Raw genomic sequence first — 14,495 nt, forward strand, 5'->3', positions numbered from 1 at the left:
TCTCGCCTGATTAAGTGTGAGCGGACCGCAACGACAAGCCCTTCGATTTCACGTAATAGTCATAAACCGACAGAATTAGCCAACGTCATAAAATCAGTAATCCAAGTCAACGCCGGCCCTTCGACCTAAATATTAACTCGACCCAATACATCTCAGCTCCGCGCATAAAACAACACTCATCACGGGAAACGACGAGCGCGGTATATAAGCGCTGCGGATTCCAGGCCCAAGTGTCAGCCGTTAAAAGACTCCTCTTACACGTCTCTCCATATCCAGCGAAGATCCTTTGCGAACGAACGAACGAAGGAACAAACAAACAAACCGACTGCACCCGTAAAGAAGATATTCAATTCCAAGCCGGCGAGCATTAAAAGCCGGCGGCGGCGGCGACGACGACGACGACGACGACGTCGCTACACCTCCGCAGCATCGATTTTATCCTCTCGACCGTACGAGACACTACTGCTACATGCTCCGTTGCGTTGAACTCGGTCAGCAGCAGCCGTTGCGGCTTCTGAAAAGTCGCTGCGTCTATATAGATATATGATTTTTCGTACGCACACACAGGCACACGCGCTCAACGTTATACGATAGCGGGCGCGCGTCTGTGTGAATAAGAATATTATACTCTATATACATAGGTATACCGAGCCAGAATCACCCTTTTATGGAGGGCTTTTTTCCCCGAGCAGAGCTGCGCGCGACCCAGTATTCACGCGAAAGAACGAGAGAAAAGCTCGCGCGGTGTGGGCTTTCATCAGAGTCAGCAGCGGAGGTCGTCGAGGCTGTTTGGGCCCGCGGCATTCGCGGCATGAGAACCCCATAAAATCGGCTTACCGCGATACGCGAAGCCGCGGGCTCTCTCTCTCTCTCTCTCCATCTCTCGTTTTATAAAACAGAGAGACGAAACGTCGGGATGTGAAACGGGAGCGACGAAGAGCGAGCGAATTCTATTGCGAGGAGGACGACAGCTATATACTGCGCGCCAACTCTCGGCCCCATAAAATCAAGATATAAAAGCGACGGGAAAAATGCTGCGCGAGGTGCGATGGAAGTCCTCCTGATGTATGTATGAGCGGAATCACTGTGTAATGCCTGATGCGGCGTAATGCTGAGGGATGGTATAATTCTGGAAAATTAGGACTTTGGTGATTTATTCCGCGCTTCAATCTTTCTTTCTCGCAATTTCGCGTTATTGGTACACGGAAAGGCTCGTGCATCATCAACAGTATCGTCCCGATCGAGAGTCGAATCGCCATCTCAAAGTTCTCAACTTTTAACTACTCACCGGGCTCCGAGAGATTACTCAAAAGCAGTCGCGAGTACTCCTCTCTTTCAATAACTTTCGAGATGCGAGACCCCCTGCCTGTACACCTATATATACATCAAACTGCGCGATATCGCTTTATACGTTTCACCGCGAAAAGCTAATTACAATCTCGACCAACTGGTCCGCGTAACTTCGGATTCAATTAGCGAAGCTCTCAGTCTTCGAGAAGTCGAAAATTCATCGTCTCGACTTTGAAGAAACTACGGCTCGCACACACGACTCTTTCAAACTTGCTGCATAAAAGCGGTACAAACATCGCAGACACGCGTTGCAACTCCCTCGTGATGTTTCAATTCGAAGAGAGAGCTCGGTGCGCATCTCCGTATACTTTTATTAGGCACTAAAGTATGCATTATCATGCTTGCAGCTTCGCAATTCACTACAGCAGCAGCCAGCGCGGGAAAACGATATTCCTCTCCCGAAAACAAAAAGCTCTCGGGGAGTGGAAAACTCTCTCTCTCTCTCTCCGGCGCGTGAGACCTCTGAAGTACTTCGTATATCCGAATCGAATATCGGGATGCGACGCGAATAAAAGCCGGCGTGTATAGTGCGAGATGTAAGGGGAAGAGATACAGAGAGAGAGGAGTTACTTCGGAGGTGTGCTGTGTGCTCTACATTTGTGGGAATGGAATGTGCAGGAGGTGAGATTTCGGATATTTTCTCGATTTACTGGTGGTGACCGCGATAAGACAGCCGCATGCGCTGTTGGAGCTGTTAGTTCTGATGCGCGAATGAATGAGTACGCGAAAATTAATTGAATTTTAAATTGAACACGACCTGATCGATCTTACAATACATTTTGATTGAAATTTTTCTATTTCACGCTTGGAATAAATATACAAGACTACCACTCAGTCGTTCGACCGCACGAAATTCAAATACCGGCCAAAGTTCAGCCTCTCATCTGAAAACAACGCATAGTATACACTAGCGAGCACTCAACCTCTCCACCGGAGTAATTCTCACTCAAGCTCCGACAAGAGTATCGCTTAATCTGCTCTGCGACCGCAGCCAGTTGTCGTCGGGTGGGTATCCACCTCTATACCGCTAATAAAGAGTGCCTTCAATATCAAGCCCGCAACCTTCCTATCGCCAAACTCGCGATCGCTATATTTACCCCCGACAAACTCCGCCGAAATCGAAGACACTGCAATATCGCTAGCTCTCTGTCCCAGAAACGCGCGAGCGACTCCTCCTCCTCTTCCTCTTGCTGCCGCCGCAGTGTGATTCGCGCCCGAAGCAGCTCTCTCGTAATTCGAAAATCTAGGTGAGCGAGAGAGATTCTCGATCGCCTTGCACACCTCGCGGTGTACACGAGAGCTCACCGGGAAATCCGCTTACAGCGATACGCCCTGTACAGTGTTCCACGTAGTGTATATCTGTAGCTGGTGCCCGAGGGCGTCGTCGCGTCGCGACGAAAGAATCGAAGCCCTGTGGCTGTTTGCCGTGCAGCTATCCGCTGCTGCAGTTGAGAGAAAGAGCTGGGAAAGAGTGCGGTATCCGGGATTGAGCTTGTTTATTGTGGAGCCGCGCGCAGTTTTATACATCGACTGGATGTGACGGTTTATAAGTTCCTCGAGAGAGATACGTGAGGGAGATGGGCTGGCCGATGGAACATCGAGGTGGAGCGTCTCTCTCTCTCTCTCTCTCTCTCTCTCTCTCTCTCTCTCTCTCTCTATCTCTGGATCCGTAAAGGGCCTGCACTTTCATATGCTTGGAGATAAAACTGCTCGACGAAATTTCCTCCGCCGGACAAAACGTTTGCCTTGTACTCGAACTTAATTTGGCAAACGAACTCGATTGAATAATTCAGAACGAGCGCCGCAGCGCGACAGCAGAAAAATCAAAAGGAAACACTGCGCATCCCACCCTGCAGCAGCGAGGAGCAAAGCAGCAGCAGCCGCGCGCTCGATTTCCCTCTCGCCTAATAAAACCACAATGGCCTCTGCAGCGGCAGCTCCTGGCTCTTGGCCTAGAGAGAGACGCGCGTCGGAGCAAGCGCGAGCGAGCGAAAAAGTGGGTTGCGCGTCGCCATCGCGTAAAAAGATGAAACAAGCCGTGCATCCAAGAAGAAGAAGAAGAAGAAGAGAGAGCCGAGCGAGTCGTCGCATGAAAGAAGAAAGAGGGTAGAGACTGGGTGGAAGAAGAAATAAAGCCAGCCAAGAAGAAAGACTCGGAGTGTGCATCCGCACGGCTAAAAGTCCTGCTGCATCGAACCGAATCCTTACCCCCTCTCACCACACACACACATAGACGAAGCTTCGGCCTGTGTATAGGTACGCACACATAAACACACACAAGGTCGTAAGCCGGACGCGGCGAAAGTCTCGAGATTTATAGGAGAAAAGAGAGTTCGGGTAAAAATGTCAGCGCGGGCAAACACCGGGCTTCAACTTTTTCCTCCTCTCTCTCTTTCTCGCCAGCAGCAGCAGCAGACTTCGGTCTGTCAAATCCCGGGTATATATCTCCTGGAGCGACGGAGACAAAGAGTGAGAGCGCAGTCTCCGCTACCGCACATAGCTCGGGGAATCCGAAGATTAAGCCTAGCAATAAGGATTGGCTGGCGGCTGATAAGCACGACCTAACGACAGATGATTCCAAAGCCTGCAGAGATATAGACACGTGCTCCGTGGAGTCGGTCTCGCTTCGGAGGAGCGAGCGAATTTTACTCTTCGCCGGATGGGAGCATCGAGCGGTCCGATTTGCTCTTGGAGGGACTGATGATTGGAAGTTGTGCTAGATTTGCGCTAATCGAGTGTGGGCGCGATGGGCTGGGAATCGAGCAATTTCCTTCACGTGCGGATTGACGTTGCGAAGATGAAGAGTTTTTTTCACTGATGAATGCTCTACGAGAGCGTCGAGGCATGCATAGGTGTTTGCTGATTGCGCTTTCGAAATGCTCGTAAAAAATTGCTTCTGATCGGGGCTTTAAAGGTGCAGTACATCGAGAAGAATTTTATTCGACGATTTGTACTGCATACGATTCGCGAAAATAAATCCTACGAACTACGGAAACTTCCTCGGGGAAAAAGACGGGAAAATTTCGTCGCGCTCGCTTTGAGTAATCAAAGCCGTGTCAAATTTGATAAACACGGGCGAACTTTAAAACACACCCCTGCAGCACAAAAGAGTCACGAATAGTGTACTCGGAAATGCTGTGCACATGTACGCATGTCCCCAGCCAAGATCCACGAGAAACATCGCCGCATAAGTGTGCACGCGTGCGCGCCGGATTTAATATTTCTCGGCAATCTACATCTCATTAAATGTTCCCTCTGTGTTATATTTATTCGCGACCCGCTGCGGAACGAATCAGCGCTCGCTGAAAAGAAGAGCGAAAAATATAAGAGCCGCGCGACACTGGACGCACGATGCGGTGGTGGTCAGTGCACTGCGGACAAAGTGTGTACTCAACCTGGCCATAGTCCAATCCCTTTTTTCCTCCGTACACACAGACACTTGCGCATATTCGCGTCGCTCTTTCCGTCGCTTCTTCCTCGCATGCTCTATCTCCAAGTTTAGTTGATTTCGGTAATCCAAACTTGCTCTCGGCGACACTTGGACAGCGCGCGCGCGCAACGGTTCATTCGCACGCGGGCGGGCGCGCAACTCGACGGCCCTTGCGCTCCGCGATCATTCTTTCTCTTCCGCCAAGTTTGCCGCGCGCTCCTCTGTTTTCCAGCTCCCTCGAGGTATGCGATACTATATCCCCCGAGCTGCTGCAGTGCGCGCAGCTGTATACAGAACGCCGAGTTATAACCTCTTCCGCGAGTTTCGGATGTTCCGTTCTCGAGTTGTCTGTGCCGGCTTTCATTTTCTCTCGAATGACTCGCGAGTGCGAAGTTGAGAGAGAGAGAGAGAGAGAGAGAGAGAGAGACCGTTTACGCGTAATATTGAAATTTTTCTTATTCTCTTTCGGCGACCCCCTGATTTTCCTCCTCGTTCTGCCGCAGTTGTGAGTACACTCGTGGCCAATATGCTGGAAAGTTAACAACAAAAGCTCGGGGTTGGTACATATAGGGAGTAATGCGGAATCCCGGCAGTAGAGCGACCCCGAGAGCTAAAGACCTCGTTTGCGCTAAATCATCTTGAGATCGCGCGGGCTGATAGCTATCCCATGGAAAGAAGTTGTTGCGCGGAATGTAATTAGCAGCGGAACTTTAGCGCGGCCGAGGGCAGCCATTGTGTTATTGCGGGCTTAAGCTAGTTCCCGCTCAGGTCTCGCTTGCTTTCCCTTCGCCTCTTTTTTTCTTTCTTTCTTCGCTGCTTTATTAAAGCCAAACTCGGACGGCTGATGCCGCTTCGCTGTGCTATAGCCTACAATACGGCCAAAATGAACCGTAACTTTTTGCGCGAGGCTGACGGGTCAGTTAGTGCATAACCGTAAAGAGACACGGCTTTGAACTTTTGTTTTTAAATTTTTATCAACGTTTGCTTGCGGGCCCCCTGGAAAATCTGCCAAACGAGAGAGGCGAAATCGGCAAAAGTTGGCTCTGGCCACTACTGCAGGAAAATTCAACTTTGGGGCATCAGGGATGGAGAGCGCGTTAGCCGGTCCCTCCAGCCCTAGGAAGTTTAATGAACGTCCCGTTCGTTTCGCGTTATTCTGCTCGGCTCGTTAATATCCCAGATGCCTGAATATTTGAACGAGCCCCATCCTTCGCCTCCTCCTCCTCCTCTTCCTCCCCCTTTATTGATTGCCCCCGAAGTCCGCGCGCGCGCCAGTCCCACGGGAGAGCTCAACATTTTTGCTGCCTTATGGGCTTCGCGTGGAATTCCGAAACAGCCGAACCGAGCTGAATCTTCATGGTTAGATCGTTTGCGAGCGAGGAGAAAGAGCCGAAGGGCCTGTATTTATGCAGGCACTCGTGCGAGAGATGTATTTTAACGGACTGGATGAATGTTTAAGGAGGTCGGGGTGATTTCGTGAGTTGTTTCGACAATCGCCGGCTGTATTGAAAAATCTTTGAGAGCAGCAGTTTTTTTTATTATTTTTTCAAGCTATGACTGCGTAGGATAAAGATTCAATGAGAATCGAGGGTTGGTTGGGGGTGGGACAGGACAAGCGTTAGGGTATGGTCAACAAAAACCGATCGCGTGGATTGGGGAACGGTTCGTTTTGCAAATATTTGAAAGGACGCAACAATGACGGCATTACTGCCTCGCAGGCATTCAAATCGGCTGAAATATTCACTCGGTATTGGATTTAACCAATAGGAAGGAACAATATAGAGTTCGATTCGGTCAACGTGGAAATCGATCATTATTATCCGCTATACGCATTTCAAAAATATTATTCCACCCCAAACTCCAGCAAGACCAAAACAACTCGGCAGAGCTCGCGCATCGCCGAAGAATACGCTAATCCAATCACATTTGCCTCTTGCCTTCCCTCTCTCAGTGCTATGTCTCTCTTTCCGCGTGCCGCGGAATCAAAATAGCAAATTAACCCAGAGTCCGGGTGTCGCATTAGAATAAAGTGCGCGCGGGCGGCGTGGAATCCATTTGCCGGTGGGGTCATAAATACGCGGCGGTGGCGGTGGCGGCGCCCCCCCCCCCCGGGATTGCATACTAACGAAATTCGCGCGGAGCGAGATCGTAATGTAAGAAAACCTTAACTCAGTTTGCCGAGCGGTTAACAAGGGCCCCCAGGTGACGACGGCGCCGCGGCCGAGAGATGATCCCGCGCGCGCACTCCGGCGCAGAGGCAACTCCGCGAGATATCGGGTTGTAGCGCACTGTTGGGCGGTTGCAGCGGAGTCGAAGCTGCTTGCGTATTCCAAGCTGGCGAAACTGCTCTCTCGCTCTCTTTTGCCCTCGCGGAAGAGGGGGAGTCAGAGCCGCGAAATTTTGCGTGGGCGTGAGGAATGCACCTTTAGGGAATCGATGGTTATACCGTCGAGTCAAGCGAGAAATAGCTCGCTCAGGGTTATAATGGCGTGTACGCACTGTGATAATGTTTGACACGTTCATAAGTGTACGTTACAGAAATGCGTGGGCGTTTAATGAAGCGTACGCGATCACGCGTTAGAGCATGTACCCCGAGGCTTTAACACCGAAACAACAGTTCAGCACAAATCGTCTGTTAAAATGAACAAAGTTTCTGGGGCCCAACTTTCAAGCTAAATCTAAACCGCGCGAAATTCAAAACTTCGGCACACGCCTGTCTTGTAATGACTTCAGTCCGAGAACGAAGTTACTCCACCGATATGTCAAAAATATTCCACAAACGCACACGTACATCCTCTCTCCAGCTGAAAAACCAACTCGGCCCGAGCGCATGAGGTTGCGCTATACTTCATTCGTAGTGCGGAACGCTTACGATGATTGTTCCCCGGCGGTGTCGCGTGTGCGTCGCGCGGGATTGTCCATTAAAGTTTCGAACAAGTTTCCCGCGCGGCGCCTGCGGCTTTGAACTTTCTGCCGACGTACAGCTTCTCTCTTTTATTTTTTCTTTTTCTTTTTTTTTTTTTTTGCTTCGCGTTGGAAGATATATCTCGGAGAGTCTCACCGGAAGGTTTTATCCGCGGGAGAGGAGTTTGCAGTCGGATTTCTTGCGCCGGGGTGTGAGTTGCACGATTTTCGAGCTTTGATTACTCGTTCCTTTTCGTGCTTCATTAAAAATAACGCGCGAATAACAAAGGATCGTCAGTTTTCAATTAGAACGCGTTATATCTCTTCGATCCGGAATAATCGTTTGTATTCGCGGGCTTATAAGCCTCTTTACGTGCGTATTTATATATTGCATGTCGAAAAAAGCTCCGTGGAAAAAACGTCTCTTCACCCTTGACATAAAAATTCCTCGAAGCCCGCCCGTCTCACCGCCGTATCCTCCCGCGGCTAGCAAACAATGCTTGCGCGCGCGCACGCAGAGGAGAAAAAATGTATAGCCGCGCGGCTAACAATGTCATTGTGGACTTTACGCTCCGACAATGGGAAACGACCAAACGCAATTTTCGGCCGATGAGAAGGCAGCGACCTTGGCGGCGATTTTCGAGACCGTGCACATAAAAAAACAAGCGCGGGGACATCAACGAGGTAAACGTATAGGTTAGAGACGGCCGCGCGAGCGCGAAAATCGAGTTGCGTGCGCGTTGGAAAGTTGCGACCGCTGACGGGACCTCTGCTACCCTCGGGTATTATACACTGGCTTTTTTCTTCTTATATTGTTCGACGAACGAGCTTTTCTCTTTCTCGGGCTTTATCGACGAGAGCGACGAGCTTTGTGAGCTGGAAGAGTGATGTAATGTATTATTCTTGTTTTTTTCTTTGTTCTATCTTTTACGAGAGCTCGGGATTGCTGACTTTTACAACACATAATGCGCATTGTTCGCTTCTCGCTGACCAGGAAAAGTATCAGGAACTAATGGACAACCCACATCTCTTCTAATTTATCTTTATTATTCGCTCTCCGACGTCCTCTCGGAGAAAGGTGACAGCTCTCTCTCTCTCTCTCTCTCTCTCTCTCTCTCTCTCTCTCTCTCTCTCTCTCTCTCTCTCTCTCTCTCTGTCTCCTTCTCTCTCCGCCCAGGCAATCGAGTTGTGCGCGCAGTTCTCGAGCGCGGCGAGCTCTCGGAAAATTTCATTTCTGCGCGAGAGTAACGTTACACCTTGGGAGCAGCCTCCGGGGCCATTGTGCCGCGGCGAGAGAGCGAAAGGGAGAGAGAGAGAGAGAGAGAGAGAGAGAGAGAGAGAGAGAGAGAGAGAGAGACACTCGATCGCAGGACTCCATTTGCGGTTTAGCATAATGGTAACCCGAGGAAAGGCAGAGCTGGGGACACGCTGTGCAGGCCCCGGGCCACGCTTGTCCTTTTCTATTTTTCCTACTCCCTTTCTCTCTCGCGCCTACCTTTCTTCCGGCGAATTATATATACATATATGTGTGTGTGTGCGCGCTCTCTTGCTTTCTTCGGACGCGGAAAATGGCTGGAAAGCTGGCGTGTTAGCCATACGAGCCCTTTTTCCTTCGTTCCTAAGGTTTCGTTCTGCCTTTTTTTGGCTCTCTTAATGACACGGATGCGCTGTGTACAGCGAGCCAGATGTAAAAGTACACTTTTATTCCGGACTTTTGACTGAGGCCGCCGGGATTTCGTTATTCAGCAGCGAAGCACTCCCTCTGGTAATTATAATGTAGCTCGTACGGATCAACGCGGCGCTGAATCTAAGAGGCGAAAATTCCACGCGACCGTACGCTTATCAGCCTTTCGCCCTTCTTTCATTAGAGCCTTTTACACGCGACAGTGGAAAACATCCCTTTCGGACGTGACTGTTACTCCTGGTATTTTATCCAAGACGTCGATCTTTCCGCGCTTGATATTTCTTCAGCTCGCAGTAATAAAACAACTTCACGGACGTTTTCCCGCAGCCGCATACACGCGCCAGGGTAAAAAAGTTAAAGCTCGCAAGCTTTGTATACATTTCATTAACCTTTTGCCAGGGCGCATCCTCGAGAAAAACAAACAAACAACGAGGCCCCTTCTCTTCTTGGAAAAAACTGTTTGCACGCGCACATCAACAGGTTCTGTCACAGACGCACACGTCTGCAACGTGAGGAGCGAGACAAGTCAGCGATAAGAGTCGAGCAGCTGAGTCGTACTGCGATGCATGCACTTCGGATGCATCGTAGACGTTAGCTCAGTGGTTAGCACAGGCCTCTGGCTCTCGGGTCCGGGAGTTCGAGTCCCGTCGTCTACTTTTTTCGCTTTCGACTCTGTCTCCTCTCCATTTGTAACAGTTCACAAACTTTCGTCTCAGACAAACGCACGAGATCGATACAAAGAAAGCTCCTTCTACGTGACCGCCAAAAACTGCAGTATACACCGCGACGACGGTATCACGAAAAATACTTGGTCTCGAAACTACTTCCCAGCCATTGTGCGGCAGATCGTCGTGGCTTATATACATTTCTCTCTTCCCCTATTCAGATAAAAGGAAGCCGCGAGTGTTGGTTCTTTAATCTCGAGGCGGGAAACGTTGGTGCTTTGTTAGAATATGCCTTCTCGTATTTATGAAGGGATATTGCGCAGCAGACGTGTCGTGCGGGACGGTTTGTTCGTCTTTATCGATTATTGTGCCTGATTAGACGGTAGAGCATTCATTATCAATAACGCCGCCGAGTCTCCAATACGGACATTTTACGCGAACAGTATACCCTGTACTGCAGTATCAATTATAGCGAACTTTCGACGCAGACAGACATCAGCGCCGGGAAATTAATTAAAACCGCTGCTCTATATATATCGGCTTCGGAAAAAGAGAGTCCGATCGAAAGACCACTAAACAGCAGCAGTCCGTTACAAGCCCGAAGTTGCTGTCAGCCGCGTATCCGCAACAAAATTCAATAATTAAAATCCAGTAGTAGCTCTCACCCCCCGCGCGCTCTCTCCCTTGCAATTACAGGGCGCTGAGCGCGCAGGCAAAATCAATAACCGCCTATAACAATGCACTTAATGGCCGCGTATTCATTAAGCCCCCGGCGAGACGAGCAATTAAGCCGAAAAACGAGCGAGAGACGAGCGAAATAAAAGCGCGCCCTGACCGAAAAGAATAACAGAGCGAGTAACCGCGAAAAACTGCTAATTATAGGTGCGAGGCGCGCCCGACTATATACATCCCGGCGGCGCAATACAGAGGCTATTTTCAGGTGTGCGCGCGGCTATTAATTCGATGAATGCGCGCGCCTTCTTCGAGTCGAGAGGAGAGAACAAAAAATCGAGAGCTCAATGAGCGCGTGGGTGGGCCGGGCATTGTGAAGCCTTTTCGCTCGTGTATTGTGTCCGCATGTGGGATGGCAGAGAATATAGCTAGTGTACATTAGGGTGCTTGATCCGCAGGTGCGCTCAGCTCAAGTCCAGGCTACGGAATTAATCGAGCCCGGTCATTTGTTGCTTGTGTATAATAATATACAAAATCGATCAGTGGCTTTGTGTCCGTCGACGGCCCGAAATTCACGCGGTGTTTTTATGTGCATCTTAACTTTATCCCTCGTCGCTTCCAACGCATCGAATGAATTCCCGAGCCTCTTTTCCTCGTCTTTCGCGAAACACCTCGTCTTCTCCCGCCATAGAGAGCGTTTCATAGCCTCCTCCCCGCGGGTCATCATTACCGGGCGTTGAGCGGCAATTAGCTTTGGCTCTCGCCGCTATCAGCCGACTTACGAGAGACGCGCCGCCAGCTAGAGAATCGTCAAAGGCGCATTTCCAAGGACACTATCAATTTAAGCTCCGGCGGCTCTCGCCTAGCTGGCAGCCTTTGCAATCAGCTGCTACCGCCGCTGCAGTAGCCTCGTTAACATTTTACTCTTTCTGAATTCTATGTACGAGCCGGCGTTGAATTGGGGCCGGCGCCTTCGGGAGGGATGGTACGGCTGAGACGACGAGATGCCTGGAGAGACGCACAAGACGTGTATTGTGTTTTAGCACTTTGTGCTTCAAGAGGATTGCAAACTCGAGGATTTACGGCTACTCGAATGAAACGACGTTTTTTCTGCGTTTAATTAATTCGCCGCGTTTCACGCCCTATTGCGCGTGCACCAGAGTCTTAATAAAGCAAAAATGTTAATTCTTCTCCTCCGCAAAATGCAGCGACGAAGGTTTCCTCCTGAAGAGAATTCTCTTGGCCTTATTTGCATTTTTCGAAAAGAGCCTCGTACATTAATTAAATCTAATTTTAATTTCTCGAGAGGTTCCGCACGCGCTGCTCCTTCCCGGGTTTTAATAACGCGAAATATCCATCTTATAATGAAGGACTTTTTGCGTTGCCAGCGACGTGTGTGTAAAAAGTTCCAAACAACTTCAGCCTGGGCTGCTCCAGTTTGGGGCTGTGCGCCGCGCGCGGCAAATTTCCGTTCAAAACTAAAACCTTTTTCAGCACTCGCTCGCGGGAAGGGAAAGCCAGGCGAAGTTTCGCCCAGCCCAAGTGAGCAGCAGAGACGCGATCATTAGGAATATAAAATAACCTACTTCTAGCTGTATAAATAGGGAAAAAAGCATACGCCTAGCTGCTGCACGGGTCCTCGTTATTTGTCCCCGAAACTGAAATGATCTTTGGCGAAGAATTAAACTTTTAGAGCAGTGCGGAGCCCGTTATACGCGATAATGCGCCGCGCAGCTCGAGTGCGATTACACGCTCTATCAGAGTGTGCTTTTTATCGGGTGCGACGATGATAAATTTCTACGATATTTTTGATCCTATTTCAAAACTGGGTATTCCCTTTCCCTCGTAAACACCCTCGAAAAAAGCCTCCAATAATTGAATTCTTCGAAGAGTCAATTTTTCACGAAACTGTATAATACATACCTGCATCCGCAGCACTCCGATTGCGGCTCTTTATCTCGCGGCCTCATCCCGAATTCACTGGAAACTCAACCCCCTCTTGTGCAAAAACACGCACGTCCTCTCACCCTATATAGCAGCGCGCACCTGTACGCAGTTCGCTCATTAATCTTGCGGGTCGTTTTTTCTTCGCAGGCGGCGGAGGCCGGTGATGAGGGGCGTCGGCTAGTGGCCCCGCAGCAGCAGCAGAGTCGAGGAGGAGGAGGAGGTACGAGAGGAGCCAGGGAGAGCGGAAAGATGCCTGCCTCCCGCGGAGCAGTGGCCTTATTAAGGGCGGCCCTGCTGATTCTAATCATCGCGGGAAGCGCTCGAGCCTACAGCTCGCGCACGCCAGGTGAGTGCTCTCCGTGCGACTTTATGCTAATGCGCCTCGCGTACATAGTATGCAGTAATGCTTCAACACTTGCTTGAATGTATACGTATAGAGGCTCCTGATTTTAGCCGAAAGAAATTGCAGTCGCAAAATGGGTCAGCGAAGGGAAGCTTTATCGTTGGGATGCGGAACTCCGGATATAACGATCCGTGTATACGTAAAGCCGAGGCACGTGCGACAACGAGCCTTGATTATTCCTCCTCATTTTACATATTAATCCAATCAGCTAAAACTCTGGCCGGGTACTGCCCACGCCACGGCCTCCAAAAACAAAAGGAGAAATAAGCCGCCCTACAGTGACCCTCTCGTGGAAAGAAGTCAAGCCTACACCACGTGCGCTAGATTAGATTAGATTAGATTAGTTTTATTTTGCGTACATTATATTATACGATTATAAGTTTACAGTGTTACAGGTGAGAAAAGAAGAATAAAAAACAATAGATAATAGATTGAGGCATGTTTAAAGTATGTGTAGTGAGAGAGTGGGCGATAGTGAAAGTGGAATGAGCGAAAAAGTAGGTGTGTCACCAATCCCAAATTACGCACAGAGGATTCCAAGCTGACCTAGACACCCCCGATATTAATAAAAGTGTTAGCTGTTGAGGGAAGTAAATTTATGTAGTAAGAGGAGCCCAGAACAATTGCTTTGGTTTTATTAACATTGAGTTTAAACCTATTTTGCGCAGCCCAGCCCATTATCCTCTCAGCATTATCACTCATCTTGTTTGATAAAAAATCGAGCTCCTCGAGGTGGCATTGACTGTAAATTTGCAAGTCATCCGCATAGATAAGATGGAAAACATCGGAATCAAGGCAGAAACCGATGTCGTTGATGTACAATGCGAACAGCAAGGGACCTAAGACGGAGCCCTGCGGGACGCCGATGTTAAGACACCGTGGAGAGGAGCACTCGCTATTGTCACCAACGACGGCCTGCTCTCTCCTAGTGAGACAGGAGGCAAACCAGCGAATGACCTGCTTAGAGAAGCCGAAGGTGGATAGCTTTCTCAGGAGCCGGACGTGACATACAGTGTCAAACGCCTTGCTAAAGTCAAAGAGGAGAAGAAGTGTCACTTTCTTTTTGTTTATCCCGACCCTGACATCATCAGTTAGCTTAATTAGGACAGACTGAGTGCTGTGGACAGTGCGGAAGCCTGTTTGAAAGTTGTTTAGTAAGAGTCTTGATTCAAGGTATTGTGAGACTTGCCTATGCACCAGCCACTCCAGGGCCTTGGAGAGAAAGCAGAGAAGTGAAATTGGACGGTAGTCAGTCAGGGCTGTTGGTGAACTTACTTTCTTGAGTGCACGCACAAGCGACAATTTCCAGGCAGATGGGAAACAGGGTTCGCTCAGAGACAGGTTGAAAATATGGCTTATTAGCGGAGCGAGAACTGGCAATGCTTTTGAGATGACAACCTGAGAGATTCCGTCGCTTCCCCTGGCCTGAGTGTCGAAGTG

General features: G+C 49.6%; 1 protein-coding gene across 3 annotated transcripts in view; it reads left to right on the forward strand.

Annotated features, from left to right (window-relative positions):
- The window catches only part of LOC100114326, a 246,066-nt gene that overhangs the window by 132,007 nt on the left and 99,564 nt on the right, over nucleotides 1-14,495 (forward strand). For 2 of the 3 annotated variants that reach the window (XM_031929427.2, XM_031929430.1), the window contains one exon: nucleotides 12,800-12,998. In XM_031929427.2, the coding sequence (XP_031785287.1) occupies nucleotides 12,800-12,998 (199 nt within the window). Of the gene's footprint in view, nucleotides 1-5; nucleotides 492-12,799; nucleotides 12,999-14,495 lie in introns of those variants that run through there. The other variant, XM_016986422.2, reaches the window with a different exon arrangement.

Source organism: Nasonia vitripennis, chromosome 1 (genome assembly GCF_009193385.2).
Source record: "Nasonia vitripennis strain AsymCx chromosome 1, Nvit_psr_1.1, whole genome shotgun sequence".
Lineage (NCBI taxonomy): Eukaryota > Metazoa > Arthropoda > Insecta > Hymenoptera > Pteromalidae > Nasonia > Nasonia vitripennis.